The 16797-nt window shown below is 38.8% G+C and overlaps 1 protein-coding gene across 4 annotated transcripts in view; it reads left to right on the top strand.

The window, feature by feature from the left end:
- SEC24B (SEC24 homolog B, COPII coat complex component) overlaps nucleotides 1-16797 on the top strand; it is a 95517-nt gene that overhangs the window by 23206 nt on the left and 55514 nt on the right. For 3 of the 4 annotated variants that reach the window (XM_050946742.1, XM_050946741.1, XM_050946744.1), the window contains one exon: nucleotides 12043-12147. The exons of the other annotated variant lie outside the window; for it this stretch is intronic. In XM_050946742.1, coding sequence (XP_050802699.1) covers nucleotides 12043-12147 — 105 coding nt within the window. The remainder of the gene's footprint in view (nucleotides 1-12042; nucleotides 12148-16797) is intronic. 4 annotated transcript variants of the gene reach the window in all.

Genomic DNA, 16797 nt, shown 5'->3' with positions numbered 1-16797 from the left:
AAACCTAGGAAAATCCATTAAAGTAATCTATTGTCTATCAACCGGACTTTTATCCCCAAACATGCAGAGATTAAAACTATTCATTGTTTGAAAAGTACTATCCCCACACTAAATCTTTTTAAAATCATTATAGAAAGTGATATTTGTGGCAATTGATTCGCAGCTGCCATTTGGTTCTTAAACAGTTTTACAGCCATGTTAAGTAGCTGAACAGAATTTAAACCCTACTGCTGAAAAAAATTTAATTTCAGTATGGACATGCTAAACGGAGTTTGCTACAGCACAATGTTCCTTAATCCTCCTAGGCAGTTTCACAATAATAGCTGTCACATACAAAGCGCGTACAGAGTCTGTGTCCAAACCAGGGAGAAAATATGACATTGCATGGTAAATGTATATATTTATCTTAATGTGCAGTATTCCATATATACATACTAGCAGTGATTTGTATGGACAGTGTAGACATTTGATACATTCTGTACAGATCATTGCAGGTATTGCTGAATACACTGCCAAATGTAAACATCTTCATAAATTCAGTCTCTTTGAGTGTATATAGCACAGCTGGATAATCATACTTTCAAGACAGAGATATCCAAATGGTATGAAAGCAAGGCCCTTTTTAATTTGTTAGGAGCCTGAGGATTCTACTGATTGCATATATTTGTTTTAATTTTATCAATAATAAATGCACATAGTCACATTTCTTATACTTGCATCTTCCTTGATATAGGAATGAAAGTTGTTGGCATTCATCAGCGATAGAAACCTGTAGTTGATCAGCATTATCCTCTTCATTTACAGGTTCATTCCAGGTCTCTGAAACGCTGCAGTTAAGACACTCTTGAAATATTTGTAGTAGTGATTATTTGAATGTGGGATCACACAATACTTTTTTCTCCTTCTCGTTTGAGAAGGGATTCTGCCTATAGTGCAGATGAGTATGAAGTGTCACAGATTATTTTTTAGATTTAATAAAGTGTGCTCTTCCTCATGGCATGTGCCCACTCGGGGTTACTACTTTACCTTGTCCTTATCTCATTCATGTAAGACTGTGTGGATGTTCCTAACTCTTGCTTAAGTGCTTTGTGAAATTTGACTTAATGCTTAAATGCTTTGCAGAAGCAAGTGCTTAAATGTCTTCAGTGGGTTAAACATGAACTTAAGTGTTTTGCTGAATCAGGGCCGCAACTGTGAAAGTACCTGAATTTTTTACTGTTGTATATTTGGAAGCTGGGTTAATGTTGATCCAGTATGAACAGGGCTTAAAATAGCAGTGTTGTGAAGATGGTCAGAGAAACGTCTATAAACTCAATTTTTATTTTAAAAGTAGAGTCTACAGAATCTCAGTGTAACTTTTTGGAAGTTAATTGAAGTTTTAATGCTCTAAATGCATATTTGTCTTGACACAGGCTGTAACACATAGATTAGGTGAGCTGATTTTTGTCCTTGCATATAGTAGGTAAATTTAAATAATTTATGACCTGCATAAATTCTCAAACAGAAGCTGATGAGTGAATTAAAAAACAGTTTAAAAGCAGCTAAATCTAAGAATGTTGAACGGCAGGGTCCATTTTGCAAATGCAAGTTTAATCTTAGTCATTCAGTCAGTGCCTAGGTACTGTGGTGATGATTGTATTGGAAATCTCAGGGTAATGAAAAGGAAGACTTGTTAAAAAACTACTTTATAATCTAATTTCTTTTCACTTAATTCTTGTTTTATTTTTGAAATTGCTACTATTATGAAGCCCAAACCCAGTAATTGTATAATTTACATTTTGGGAATCTTTCATATTGTGCTAGAATAGTCTTGTTTTAGCAACAAAAACAAAACCCTGCAATATTGTATAACTGGGTATTTTTTTTGTAAATGAAATATTTTCACATTTCATCCTTGCTCTTTCTCTCAAGTTGAGCCTCATTTGTCTGTAAATGTATTGTATGGAACAGTGATGCTTAGACTGCGGTTTTCGAGCCACAGGTGGCTCTGTAAAGCGTCTTCTGCTGCACTTTGCAGCACGTGATATTAAAACTGTGTGATTTTAATTAATAACCAGTTAGGATGCTTTTACCATGTTATTAGCCAATTAAGTTATCAAGTTGCTCAAGTTATTAACTTATTTGCTGTGAGAATAATACAGTAACTAAATATTTCCCGTCACACAGTTTAAATATGAATAGTGCTATAGTAAATGAAACAATAAATTTACACTACTGTGACTTTTTTTGGTAATGTTGATCACTAATTTGGCTCTTGAACCACTCAGGTCTGAGTATCACTGGTATAGAACAAAGATTTGAGTGTTTCAAGAAAATCTGTTCATGAATTGAAGCACCACGAATACAAGCAAACTCAACTATTTGAGTGGGTTAGCTATAATTAAAAAATTTTAAGGAGAAGCTTTATTTTGGAATTTCTTTGCTGAAAAATGCCAAATAAAATATCCTCGTAGAATTACCTTCCTTCTCCTGTTTTTTGTGTTTGTTGTTTTTGTTTTTTTGGTCTCACTTTCCCATTCTTGTGTTTTGTTATTTCTTACCCCCAACCTTTCCATTTTTTTCTCTTTCATTCCCTTTCGGTGTGTGATATATCCTGGAATCCCTCCTTTTTTAATAATACTTAGTTGAGGAAGTATGGCTCTCTTCAGTCAGCTTTTGTAAAATCACAGAAATTTAGGGCTGAAAGGGATCTCAAAGTCATGAAGTCCAGCCCCTTACACTGAGTAAGGATCAAGTAAATCTAGACCCTCCCTGACAGGTTGTTGTCCAACTTGTTTTTAAAAATTTCTGTTGATAGGGATTCCACAACCTCTCTTCCAGAGCTTGACTACTTTATACTGTAGTTAGAAAGTTTTTCCTTCCTGCAGATTAAGCCCATGACTTCTTGTCCTACCTTCAATGGATATGGAGAACAATGGATCACCATCCTGTTCCCTAACATATTTGAAGACTGTTATCAGGTCTTCCCTCAGTCTTCTCCTAAGACTAAATTTGCCAGTTGTTTTAACCTTTCCTCCTTGGTCAAGTTTTCTAAACCTTGTAGCATTTTTGTTGCTCTCCTTTGGACTCTCTCTAGTTTGTCTACATTTTTCCTAAAGTGTGGTGCCCGGAATCAGACCCAATACTGGTGTGGCCTCAGCTGGACAACTGCCTCCCATGTCTTATATGCAACAGTCCTGTTAATACATCCCAGAAAATTAGCTTTTTTTTTTTTTAGAACTGCATCACATTGTTGACTGTCATTCAATTTGTGATCCATTCTAACCCCAAGATCCTTTTCAGCAATACTACCACTTAGCCAATTATTCCCCATTTTGAAATTGTGCATTTAATTTTTGTTCCTAAGTGAAGTGCTTTGCACTCGTCTTCAATGAATTTCATTTTGTTGATTTCAGACCTATCCTCCAGTTTGTCAAGGTACTTTTGAATTCTAATCCTGTTCTCCAAAATGTCCTTATAATCTGTTATCTGCAGATTTTATAAGTATACTCTCTACTCCACAATCCAAGTCATTTAGGAAAATATTGAATACTACTGGATCCAAGACTGATCCCTTTGGAGCTCCTTTTGATACACCATTCCAGTTTGACAGCAAACCACTGATAACTGCTCTTGGAGTATAGTCTTTTAACCAGTTGTTCACCTACCTTACAGTAAATTCATCTAGACTGCATTTCTTTAGTTTGCTTATGAGAATTCCATGTGGGACTACGGAATAAAATCAAGAGCTTTCATGTCTTCTGCTTTCCCCCTATTCACTTGGCCAGTAACCCTCTGAAAGAAGGAAATTAAGTTTTAATGTTCTTGGTGGATCCATCCTGGCTATTCCTTAAATTCCTATTATCTCCTCTTTACCAAGTGCACCCCATAGCATCAAAGGATAAGAATATCTGAACAAGTTTTTTCCACATTCTAGCAGCAGAGAGAAACCAAAGAGTTCATCAGTTTCATTTCTGTTGGTTCTGCCTGTGTCACACTAGCCAGTTATTACATGTAGGAGCTTCAGCAGAGTGTGATCGTCCCTGTGGGAATGTTAGTGCATAGTGTATTGGAAAAACTGGGATACCCTCAGCCTTGCTCTGTTTCTAAACCCCTCTCATATGTTATGGCATCTGACAACTCAAGTTCTCAAGAATGTGCTCACTACAGCTATATGTGGTGAGTCCTTGTTAGGCTGGGGATACCTCTGGCTGATGAAAAAACAAGGGCCCTCTGCTAAGCTGACCTATTTAGGAGCAGGATAGATAAACAGACTGGTGTTCCTCCAGTGTATCCTGTGGGAATCTAGATACGTTTGGGATTGATTATCAAGGCTATAGTGGTAAGGAAGCTGCAATCTGTTATTGGGCACCTTAACTTTGTATGCTGAGCGGTGGCCACAGGGTCATTTTGGGCATTTTGCACCAGACTGTCAGCTGCCATTGGGAATATCAAAACCCAACCATTGTATAAGCTTAATGAAGAGGTGAAGGAGGATTTGGGGACTTGGGAACAGTTTCTGAATCATTTTAATGGAGTGTCTTTTTGAAGGGAGGAACGGATTATAGAGGCACAGTTATAGATCATTCGCTTTTACTTTTGATCCACATGAATAACTTAGTACTCAGCACCACGGTTAAAGCCCCTTCTTTACTCTCTACTGTAGATGACCTGCCGGTGTCTTCTTCTCTCAGAGCAAATGTGAAAGTCTAATGCCAAAGACCGCCTGGGAACGCATGTCCTCTGATATCAGCAGTATACCATGACAATGTATTCAATCATAGCTGGTTCTCACCAACCCATGAAAATTACAACCTGGAACGTTACAACTCTTCACAGGTGTGGTTATCAGGTCACTGTCTCGAGGCAAAGCCAAGTCCTTCTTGATAACCTGGATGCCTGGGTCTTCTCTGCTACTTATTGCACATCTTAAACATTGGCACGGTCACCTCACTATCATACTAGTCTATGCACTGACAGAGAAATCTGTTGATTCAGTCAAAGACCTTTTCTATGATCAATTGGAATTTCTAGTACACACCGTCCGTCCACATGACAATTTCGTGATTTCGGACAACCTAAATGCAGGTACTGGCTACCTGCGAATTGGGCTTGAACAGGTCATTGGCCATTACAGTTCAGGTACACTCAACTATAAGCTGCTTTCTCACCTTCTGCGCTTCTCAGAATCTTTCGATTCTTGGGTCATGGTTCACGTGGCAATGCATACACCAGATGTCATGGATCTCTCACGATGGCATCAATCAGAAGGAGTTGGACCATATCATCACACGTGACAGGTGTCTCTTCAACTCCTGTAGAGTATATTGTGGTGCAGAATATTCCGCGAAAACAGATCACCACCCAGTGGTTGACTGCATGGCTTTGACGCTCTGACTAGCGAGTAAGCCCTCTGCGATGAGGAAAAAGTTTAACATTGCTGCACTTCTCTGTGGGCCAGGTTTAGCCAACAGGTTTTGTATCAACATCAGAAATAGATTCTCGGCTCTAGCTGACTTTCCAGATGATGTTGAGGTTGCCTGGTCTCTGGTGGAGGATGGAGGTGAACAATCTGCTGAGCAGACGATTGGCTATTAGGCACCTAGCACTCTGACCATGGTTATCAAAGGAGGCCTTCCAGAGAGTTAAATTGAAGGCCGCATTCCATCAGTGTGGCGATAAGCACACTTGTACTCAGCTGAAGTGAAAGTTCAACACCCTGGCACTCTGGGATCTTGAGGCATATTATAACCAAGTAGCAGATGATGATGAATTTGGCTTAGCCCGGGGTGACTTAAAACTGGCATTCCACATGATTAGCAACCTCAGCGGTCTAGAGGTAGTTACTATGAAAGGCATCTTGAACGACAGCCAAGGCCATCCAAGTAATTTGGATGACATCCTTTCTCGCTGGGTGGAACATTATCACAGTGCCCTGAATCACCCTCCAGTTGCCGCTTCTTTCAGAGCTGGATGTTTTGGCAGTCACTGTGGTTTCAGACCCAGATGCTTGTACTGATGCACCAACGTTGGATGAAGTGTGCCATCCGTTAACTGAAAACGGACGCTCAGCCAACACTGATGGCATTCTCCGAGAGCTGCTAAAATGTGCTAATGACTCTGTAGCGGAATCACTTCTGATATGGAGAACTGGAACCTTGCCAACTGCTTGGAAGCACGGTATTGTGATCTCATTTCATAAGGGCAAGAGACCACACAGTGAATGTCAGAGCTACAGCCCAATCACCTTGTTGTCCATGCCAGGGAAGGTGTTTGTGCATGTTCTGCTGGTGCGTTTGGAGCCCCTGCTACATCAGACGTGTTGCCCCCAACACTCAGGCTTTCCAGGGGACAGGTTCAATTAGATGTCATTTTGGTCCTCTGCTTGTTGTCGGAGATACATGATGAGTTCAAGAGGCCCCTATGTGTAGCGTATGTCAATCTTAAGGCTTCATTTGATTCAGTTGACCAAGTCACACTATGAAAGGCCTTAAAGGAGGTAGGTTTCCGAAATGCTCTGCTGGACTTGATTAGCATGCTGCATAATAGAACCACTGCCCATGTACATTTGGGGAATTGGATGTTGGCACCTTTTAAATCAGTATCTGGTGTCAGGAAGGGCTGTGTCTTGGCCCCTGCACTCTTTCATTTGTTGAGCAGTGGATTTTGTAATACAGTATTCTATCAGTTCCGTAGGCATTAAGATTGGTGATCTCTCACTCTCAGAGCTTGACTATGCCAATGACGACGTTCTTCTAGTACAGAGCCCCGACAGGTTTCGTGAGGCACTCCAGCAAATGGAGGAGGAGTTGGCTACGGTTGGCCTCCATGTTTTGTGGTCAAAGACAAAGCTGTAAAATCTAGGACCAAGTCCACTGTGACTCCAATTTCTTTGAATAATGAAACTGTTGAAACAGGCCCCAGTTTTTGCTATTTGGGGTCTATACTCACCAGTTCATTCGAGCTGTCACATGGAGATTCTCCATCAGATGGGTATCACAGCATCTGCCGTGGGGCATTTACAATGAGTATGGACTCAACATCAGCTCAGCATGACAACCCAGTTTAAGATCTATTTGAGCTGTATCCTTTCGATACTGTTGTATGGTTGTGTCAAGGTTTTTTCCCCCACTTTGAACTTTAGGGTACAAAAAGTGGGGACCTGCATGCTTTTAAGCTTAATTACTAGCTTAAATCTAGTATGCTGCCACCAGCCAAAATTTAGTGTCTGGCACACTTTCTGTTCCCCCAAAACCTTCCCTGGGGAACCCAGATCCCTTGGGTCTTAAAACAAGGAGAAATTAACCATCCCCCTCCTTTTCCCCCCAGACTTTCCCCTCCCTCGGTTGCCTTGAGAGGCTTCACACCGATCCAAACTCCTTGGATCTTAAAACAAGGAGGAATTAACCATCCCCCCTCCTTTCCCCCCACCAATCCCTTGTGAATTCAGACTCAATCCCTTGGATTTTAAAACAAGGAAAAATCAATCATGTTCTTAAAAAGAGAACTTTTAATTAAAGAAAGAAAAGGTAAAAATTATCTCTGTAAAATCAGGATGGAAAATGCTTTACCGGGTACTCAGATTCATATAGACCAGAGAGACCCCCCTGCACCACAGCCTTAGATTCGAAGTTACAGCAAACAGAGGTAAAAATCCTTCCAGCAAAAAGACACATTTACAAGTTAAGAAAACAAACATAAGACTAATCCGCCTTGCCTGGCTATTACTTACAATTTTGAAACATGAAAGACTGATTCAGAAAGATTGGGAAAGCCTGAGTGTACATCTGGTCCCTCTTAGCCCCAGGAGCGAACAATGAACAAAAAAAAAAAAACGCAAACAAAGACTTCCCTCCACCAAGATTTGAAAATATCTTGTCCCCCTATTGGTCCTCCGGTCAGGTGTCAGCCAGGTTTACTGAGCTTCTAAACCCTTTACAGGTATAAGAGACATTAACCCTTAACCATCTGTTTGACAGGTTGCGAAACAGGACACTGTGTGGCTCAGACTGGGCAAAGCTGGAGGCTTTCCACACAAAATGCCAACATTGGGCATAAAGTGGAATGACTTAATTTGTAATGCAGATGTTTACGGTTGCTCCAGTCTACAGATTACTGGGGCCGTTGTCCTCAGACTGTCCTACACTTTTTGGACTTGTCACAAGAATGCCACAAGACATTCCCATAACTACTGTTCTCGAATGGCTTGTAACATCTGGGATAAAATTCCACCAACTAGGGTGTGTCGGTGTCCCAGAGGCAGACCCCCTATTACATCAGTTCATCAAGTCTGTTCCGATGTTGGACTCTCAGGCTGTCAAGCCCTTACAGTTGCACAGGAATGGACCAAATAGTGAATGATCACTACAGCTAACTGTTCCACTAAATGTTGAAGAAGAAGAATAATTATAGATTCATTCAGATGCATCAGGAGGAATAAGTTTGGAGGAATTCTGCTGAGGTGGGTGGTGTGCCCAGAAGGGCCCTCAGATTGGATACAGAAATACGTAGTAAAGAATATAACGTTCCTGGAATTCTTTCCCATTTTGGTAGCTATAAAGTGTTTGGGGAACAGATTTTGCAAACAAAAGTGCATTTTTGGAGTGACAACATGCAATGATGCATATTCTCAATTGCCAGTCCTTCCGATTACCTAAGGCTCTGAAGTTGGTAAGAGCTTTTGTACTACAATCTTTAAATCTTGACATATGGTTTTCCGCCAAACCTGTTTCCAGGATCAATAATGAAATAGCTGATGCATTGTCATGATTTCAGGTGGATGAATTTCAGGACCTGGCATATTGACCCAACAAGGAGCCAGAATGGATGCCAATAGCATTCTGAAATCTTGGCATATAATGGAATAGTACAGAGATTGGTAGCACCACAGCTGTTTAGGGCTGATGGCAAGAGTTTTTAACAATTTTGTGCAATTTCAGAGGAGGGGGAGGGCCTGTCAATGATATGACTTATTCTGGAAGATCTGAAACTTCAGTACGTTGTGTCTGGCAACCTGTGGGCTGGCATCTCTGGTCCCTTCTCAGGCCTTACATTTGCCAGTAGAATAAGGGGTTACCCAGATCATTGTAGTGGGTTCTTAGTTTGGAGCTTTTTAGTAGCGTAGCCTCAAAACATGGGCCCCAGAGAGGATTGCTGTGGTCCAATCACTGTTCAGACGCTTGGGGATTTGGTGCAAGTTCTCACCCAAATATGCAGAAGTAGACAGGAGTCAGCCTTGTTCAAGACTGCATTCCTTGTAGTTTTTTGGAACTTTTAGAATAAGTGAGCTAGCACTTGGGTCAGTGAGGGATACTTTGAAATGGGCTTTGGAGTGGAGGAATTTACACTGGGAGGTACAATCAGTTATCTTGATCCTGAGGATATTGAAAACCATACAGGGGATGAGGTAAGTCCATCATACTACAGGAGAGGAGTGAGGCCAGAATTTGCCCACTAAGGACTTAAAGAGAGAAGAGACCAATTGGAGAGGGGCCCCTCTTGATTCTTGGTGACGGAAGGCCCCTCGCAAAATACCAACTTGTTAGTTTTCAGAAGAGGGCTTTTAGAGTTCACATAACTGGTGCTTAATTTGGTCTCCACTCATTCCAGAGCAATGACATTCAAATGCATATGGAACATATGTGAGACCCGAGGTAGAGAATCTGAACTAATTTTACTGTTTCCAATTTCAGAATCATGCAAATGAACCAAGCAAACAGTAGTGTGGATCTGTAGGTACAATAGTGTATACCGGATGCACAAGTGGGCTTTCAGATCATCTGGCAGTTCACATCTGTGTCTAGGTAGGGTGGTAGTCCTGAGCTAATGTGGATGATAGAGCATGCTATGGGAACAGTTGATGCCCCTTGTACGCTCTTTGGCAGCCCAGGAGCAGAAACTGATTGCAGTTATTGTTCTCTTCATTGAAACTATTTGTGAAGATGTAAGGGAGTTGAATTGATGCTCAGAGTTAAGGGTGATGTGGTGCAGATCCAGGAGTTTTTCCCTGGGGTGACAATTATTTGGTCTCATATGTTGCAACATAGGATATAGAAGGGGGCCATGAATCCTCCTTGGGTCAATATAATGGGGAGGTATGTGAATTGGGAGGTGGCTAAATTCATATGTAACCAAGGCAGTTTGATGATTTCTCATTGGGACATATCTTAGTGGCACCTGAATTATTCAGGGAAAATTGAGTACACCTGTTTCTCTAATATTAAGGGAGGAATCTGTCAATATCTAGGAGCCTGTCAGGGACAGGATGAGAGGAGGTAGCCAAGCATACGTGTACTCGTTATGTAAGGGATATGGTTATTGGATAAAATGGATTGGAAAAGGATTTGAAGGGAAGCATGAAGGGGCTCCTAAGTCTGCTACAGTGTGGAGGTGACCACCTTCTTTTTTTTTTCTTTTCCCCCTTAAAGCTGATAGAGCAGGGAGTGGCCCTCCCTCCTTTCATAGCCCCATTTTATCTCATGTGAGGGGAGGATGGTAGGGGTCCAGCAGCAGAATGGCTGGAAGCAGGTTGGACATTAGGTGGATATGATTAGGGAAATGCCTGCATTGTACTACTTTTTGCCAGGTACTTGAAAATATTTTAAGTGAATAAACTTGCGGCCTAATTAAACCATATCCATAGCCTCCTGTGTTTCTTCTGGCATGGCTGGACAATGTTCTGGTTTCTCTTTTGTTTCTTATTTCCCTTTTCCATTGGCTTGGTAGCTGCTCTTCAAATTGTCCCCGCTGAGTTGTATTAAGTATAATTTAAAGACTCCTGATTTGTTCATTTGAGACTTTCTTTTTAAAGCAGGATGATGTGGTGGCTAGATTTTGTATTTTAATAAAATACATGTTAATATGGCTCACTGTATAACAGTTAAAACAGTTTGAGTTAGTAATTGAATGTTGTTACATATACACATCATTGTATGTATACATGAATGCCAAGGTGTATATGATTTATCTGCAACAATTTTATGGTAATAGAATGTTAAATATATAGTCAAGTCTAATATATGGTATACTAGTCCAGTGTAAATTCAGGACTTCTATTTAAAAAAACACAGAACTCTTTAAAACTTTGGAAGTATCTGAGTTAATTTTTTTTAAAGCATTGTAGTCCATTGAGCTGCCAAGAAGAAAACTATGGTAAGTTGCATCTATAAAATCAGCAGATGTTCAAGATTTTGAGTATTTGCGTAGTTTGTCAAGTCAGTAGTTCTGCATACACTAAGTGTCAACTGATCAGTACTTAACATCGCTATACATCACATCTTTACACAATACATGTATCTAGTGCCTTGTGTATTCTTTGTATCTGTGTACAGTGTCTATTGTACTACACTGTTGGTTTGTTGTAGAATGTTCTGTGGTGATGTTCCTGGGTGCTCAGTGCTTTTGAAAATCAGGCCATGTATTTAGGTGCCTGATATAGCCTTATGAGCCTAGCTTTTAGGCCCTCATTTTTGACAATCTTGACCAAGTCAATCGGCACAGTAGTGCTAACACTTTTTAAAGTGGCATATCTTGTTTAAAGTGCATGGTAAGAGTGTGATGGGAAACACAGGAAGGTGGAAGATGTGTACCATTATACAGTGAGGCAGTGATATATTTCATTGCTCTTCTTGCTAAACTGCAAAATACTAAAGAATTCAGATGATTCGATTTTAAAAGCGCAAGTTTGCCAAGCAAACATATTCTTTCTTTGTCCAGAGGAAAAATATTTAATTTTATATATATATATATGTATATATATATATATACACACACGCACGCACGCATATAATATATTCATTCATTCTTGTATGTATACCTTCCTACTAGTTTTCCTTAGGCACTACTAATGCTGAACCAAACTAGTTCACTAAAAAGCTGCTTCTGCTAAACTACTTAGAGAGATGATCTAGTTCTCTTAGGCTATTAATGAACTTTCATCACTTGCATGTTAGGATGTTCTCTGGAATGCCTGATTTCTCTCACTTTTAATGCAATGATTTGTGACTTTTGTTTCTCATCTTTCCTGTCTGTTTGACTCTTGTGTTTGTGCTTTCCACTTCACAGGCATGCAGTATGGTGGATATATTAATAATCAAGCTAGCTCTGCACCAGCTCCCTTGTCATCAAGTTCAGATGATGAGGAAGAGGATGAGGAGGATGAGGAAGCAGGTCTGCTTTAGCTTTACACTAGTATATTGCTTTTTTTCTACCCAAGTTTTGTATTCATATTTCCACCTCCTTGAATTATTAAAATTAAACATTTAAATCCAAAAGTAGTTGCAAGTCTTCAGACAACTAGCAAGCTAAGGGAAAATTTACAACTCTTGTATGAATGTGGTAGTTAAAAATGGAGTATAGTAATTGGCAATTGTTCAGTACCATGTTTTTTTTCCTCTGAGGTAACACACATCTTTGTATTTTATAGTGTAAAGGTTGCACTTTACAAGGCTGTTTTAATTTCAGTATGCTAACTTTCAGCAAACTTGTAATATTCTAATGGAATGTGTTTGGATGTAGAGTTTTTGGATGATGATTGGTTTAGCTCTGTTACGGCTATATATGTAGATATTTTACCACCTATGATAGTTAAATTTATCAGTTATTTTTTGATATTTCTCCTTCTAAGTATAGAAAACATTGTAAATACTGTAATAAAGGAAAATATGTTGTAATGTGGTAAATATTATTTTTAAGGCAATAACTGTATATGGAACCTGTCCTCAAGTACTCTCCAGTTTCAGGAAAAACAAGTCTGTTTTAGTTTGAGGAGACAGAGAAAGGAAAATAGTAAAACTCCTGATGTACTCTGTCTGGTGACTTAAGCTCAAGATCATCCTCTCTCTCCTTTTCTGATATGCCAGTGAGCAGTATATCATCACCAGTGCCTCTTGGCATGGCTTTTGGGAGGATAGTCTTTATAAAGAGAAATATAGATCTCTGAGAAAATGATTGCCATGTTTCTGTTGACCCACAAGTAGTTCATCTCCACATCTATTGCAAAATGGTAGACCTTCAGAATTTGGCACACTTCAAGAAAGTTCTGCCCCTCTCCACTCAACCTTTGTGGTGATATTTCATATCCTAAAAAAAAAAAAAAAAAAAGAGAGAGAGAGATGTAACAGAGTATCGGTTTTGTGCAATTTCATAATGGAGCCTTAATTATGTGTAATAGAGTATTTGTCCACAGGCACTTACCTGAAAGTATTTAGGGTGGCAGATAAAGTGAGACCAAAGCTGTCCTCCCTTTTTCTTGTGGGATCTTAACCCTGCTTGTCTTTATGGATTATCTCTCCCCAACCCTTGTGAATAATTTAGAGAGGTCACTTACTTTGAAAACTGTTTTACTTATGACAGTTTGTTTGGGTAGGATTGTTGGGAGTTTCAGGCTTCTCACTGCAAGGATCCGTGTCTGTTTTTTATCAGAATGGTTTAGTTTCAAAACTAGTTCAAAGTTTTCTGATAGTTTCTCAGGTCACTATTTATTTTTCTTGCTCTGCATGAACCCTAAAAGAGAAGTAGATCTACAGCCTTGATGGTGAGGAGAATGTTAAATATCTCCTTTAAGAGAGCCCTCTTGAGAGATTGAGATATGTAACCATTGATTCATCCTACTGGTAAACATATGCAACCGCTTGTATGGCTTACTACTAAGTGTGCTGTTGGTTTTGAGGATTATTGGGAAGTCCTACTGTTAAAAGCTGAAGAGGCTCCAGCCTCAATTTATGCTTATTTCATAAGGACATTCACTGCTTTGGGGGTGTAGAGAATGGTTACTTCTCTGGGACAATGTACAGGAGCCACACTGGAAGCATATTTCTATGCTTTTACCAGTTGTCATAGCTCCTGCAAGTGCCTCTTTTGAAAAATGTGCTCAGCAGTCTGTTAGTCTTGAAAGTTTTACTCAGCTGTTGTATGCTGTGTAAAAGTTTGTTTTCTGCAGTGATTTAGAAGGATGTTTTGAGACTAATTTCTTGTCTCTGATTTGTTTGCTTGTGTCTTACATCGGCTCACGTATCCTACTCATTGAGGTCAATTGGAGGATGCTTTTTCATTGAATGTTTTTTGTTCAGAAAGCATTTAACTGAACATCAAGAAGTGTTCCTTGAGAGTCCTCTTAACAAAAAGGCATACTTACAGTAACATTCCCCTCCCTCCTCCAAAGAAAAAGATTGGTTTTGCAATCCCCATGTATTAAAAGACTAATTGTTAGCATTTTGCAGAGGCCAGAAATCTATTTCTGAATGAAATGAAATTAATCCGTTTAGTCTTCAGAGTTTTTGAAAATTAAAATTGAATAAAAGCAGAATTCAGGTTTGTTCGTGAATGATCTTAAATGAAATCTTTATCCTGCTCAATTTTAAATTGTTTATCCCTATCTTTTTTTATAAATCTGAGGAATGTTTTCTGCTAAATTGTTCTTTATAACAGTTGCTCTCTATGTAATCTGATTCTCTAGTTTGTTACCTACTTAGAAGTGGTGCTGAAGAAAGGTGGTAAAATATGTATAGTTATATTACTATCATGATCAGTTTTTTAACTAATAATATTTTTACATTGGTCATTAGATGTTCATTTTGAATTTTTTGTGAAGATTAAGAGGATAAATTTAGACGTTTACCCTCACAAATAGCACTACTTAACTCTAGGCTCACTGCTTTTGTTGACTTCAATGGGAACAGAATTGGACCCTCTGTCACAGGGGTACTCAAACTGGGGATAAGGACCTCTCAGGGAGTCATGAGTTTATTACATGGGGGTCACGTGCGGTCAGCCTCCACCCAAACCCCGCCTTGCATCCAGCATTTATAATGGTGTTAAATATATAAGAAAGTGTTCTTAATTTATAAGGGAGGGTTGCACTCAGAGACTTTCTAGGTGCAAGGGGTCACCAATACAAAAGTTTGAGAACTACTGCTCTGTCACTTCAAGCAGAATAATACCATTAAAGTCTTGGCAACAAAATGCCACGTTTTTTTGCTTAGACTAGATATTGCATGTAGGGGACTTTAATAGTAGGTCTGTTTCTTAGATTTCACTGTATTGAACTAATGAGTCAGAGGTACAAAATAGATACTTCCTTGTGCAACAAGTATACCACTACTGTGGTAGAAATCTGGTTACAAAAGTGTCTCAAATTCCAGCTGCAGTGATTGCAGAACAAACCACAGGACCGATGGCAACATTACAGTTTATGGTATCAACGACATTTTGTGTATATTGTACTGATGGTTATTTTGTACACTGGTATTCGAGTCACTTAGTACATGATACTGGAAGAGTCAGTAATGTGGAGGGAACTCTGATACTAATATATAAGGTATACAAAGAAATGAATACTGTTATAATCCTGATTCAGCAAGATAAGTGACTAAATTTAAGCATATGAGGATTCCTACTGAAGTCAAATAAATATGTAAGTACCTCGCTGAATCAGAGCCCAGTCGTAGGTTGAATCAGAGCCCAGTCATAGTCATATCAGTAAAATACAACATGTCAGAATAATAGTATGGAGTACTGCAATCAACAAAATATGCCTTGCAATGGGGGAAAAAAATCTGTAGACCTCCTCAGAATTCTCAGTATATGTTGGCACTCCGATTAATTTTTCAGGGGGTAGGGACAGTACATAAAAGATTTTCAGGGTGATGGAGTCAAACGTTTCTTATAGGATAGGAGGAGTCATATTCTTCTTTTCATCATATTAGACTTATTAGTAGAACCGTTACACTGAAAACCTGAGATGTTTCTTTCCAACTATAATCCTCTTTCATACTGTATCTTTCTCCTAGAGTTGGCCTGGAGAACTTTTGTGGAAGAAACCAAAAATAATTCAGATTTAATTACATTTTTAACATGACACTGGAAAAAAAAAAAGTTAACATTTGTGCTTCCAAGCTGCCATTCATCTCTCAAAGATCTTCATATTATTCTTTGGAGATATGTACTTTGACTTCATTGTATTCATTAAAATATATATATTAATTTCTGCATCATAGCTATTGATTTTATGCCAGTACTACCTAATTAGAGTGCTACATCTTGAGATATATATTTTTCATGCTTAATTTTAGCATGAAATTTTGCATAGTAATCAGTTTTTGCTATGCATTCATTAAAGTGAAGCTTTGAAGCGTCTGCTTTATTCTGCCATATAGTCTGATCATTACATAGTAACATCTTAATGAAAGACTAATGCAAACTGATTTGACATCTTATTGATAGTGTGGATTGATACAATAAATTGTATGGAATCTAATTTACTGTTGAATAAATAAGAAATATTTTCTGCAACTAACCTGTGACATCAGAACATTCACAAAACTTGACCTACCTTAAATGATTATAATTGGGTAGTAGTGTCCTCTTAGAGTGTGTGCTCCTACCATATATTGTTGGGCTTGGAAATAATCTCCCCTTTTGGCTTTTAATTAGTGTTGATTAACCAAATTTACAGAAGCTATGCTGCTGCTGAATAAACAAGAATGTTGTTTACTTCAGCTCCTAGGATTTTTCACCTAATTGGGGGAAAAAAGAGAACTTGGTAGGGAAAGAAATGTTATTTTTCAAGCTCATGAGTGAATATAACAAAGGAAAGTGTTTACTAAGTTCACAAGTTTATTTTTAATTAACACTGTACTTTAAAACAGATTTTAAAGAGGCAAGTAAAACTTTGTTCCTAAGAGTAACTGATTTTGAATGTTGAGTTTAAGCCTTGTTTTGCACCCTAGTTAAAAACTTCATAGAAATAGTTATTGAAATGCTAAAGTAATCATTATAATAGTGGTGTCTCCATTTTCTAGTAATGTTGTCTCTCTCATG

The sequence above is a fragment of the Gopherus flavomarginatus genome, chromosome 3, assembly GCF_025201925.1.
Source record: "Gopherus flavomarginatus isolate rGopFla2 chromosome 3, rGopFla2.mat.asm, whole genome shotgun sequence".
In the NCBI taxonomy this organism is placed as follows: domain Eukaryota; kingdom Metazoa; phylum Chordata; order Testudines; family Testudinidae; genus Gopherus; species Gopherus flavomarginatus.
The sequence above is the reverse complement of the archived record's forward strand: the minus strand, read 5'-3'. Positions and strand labels throughout refer to the sequence as shown.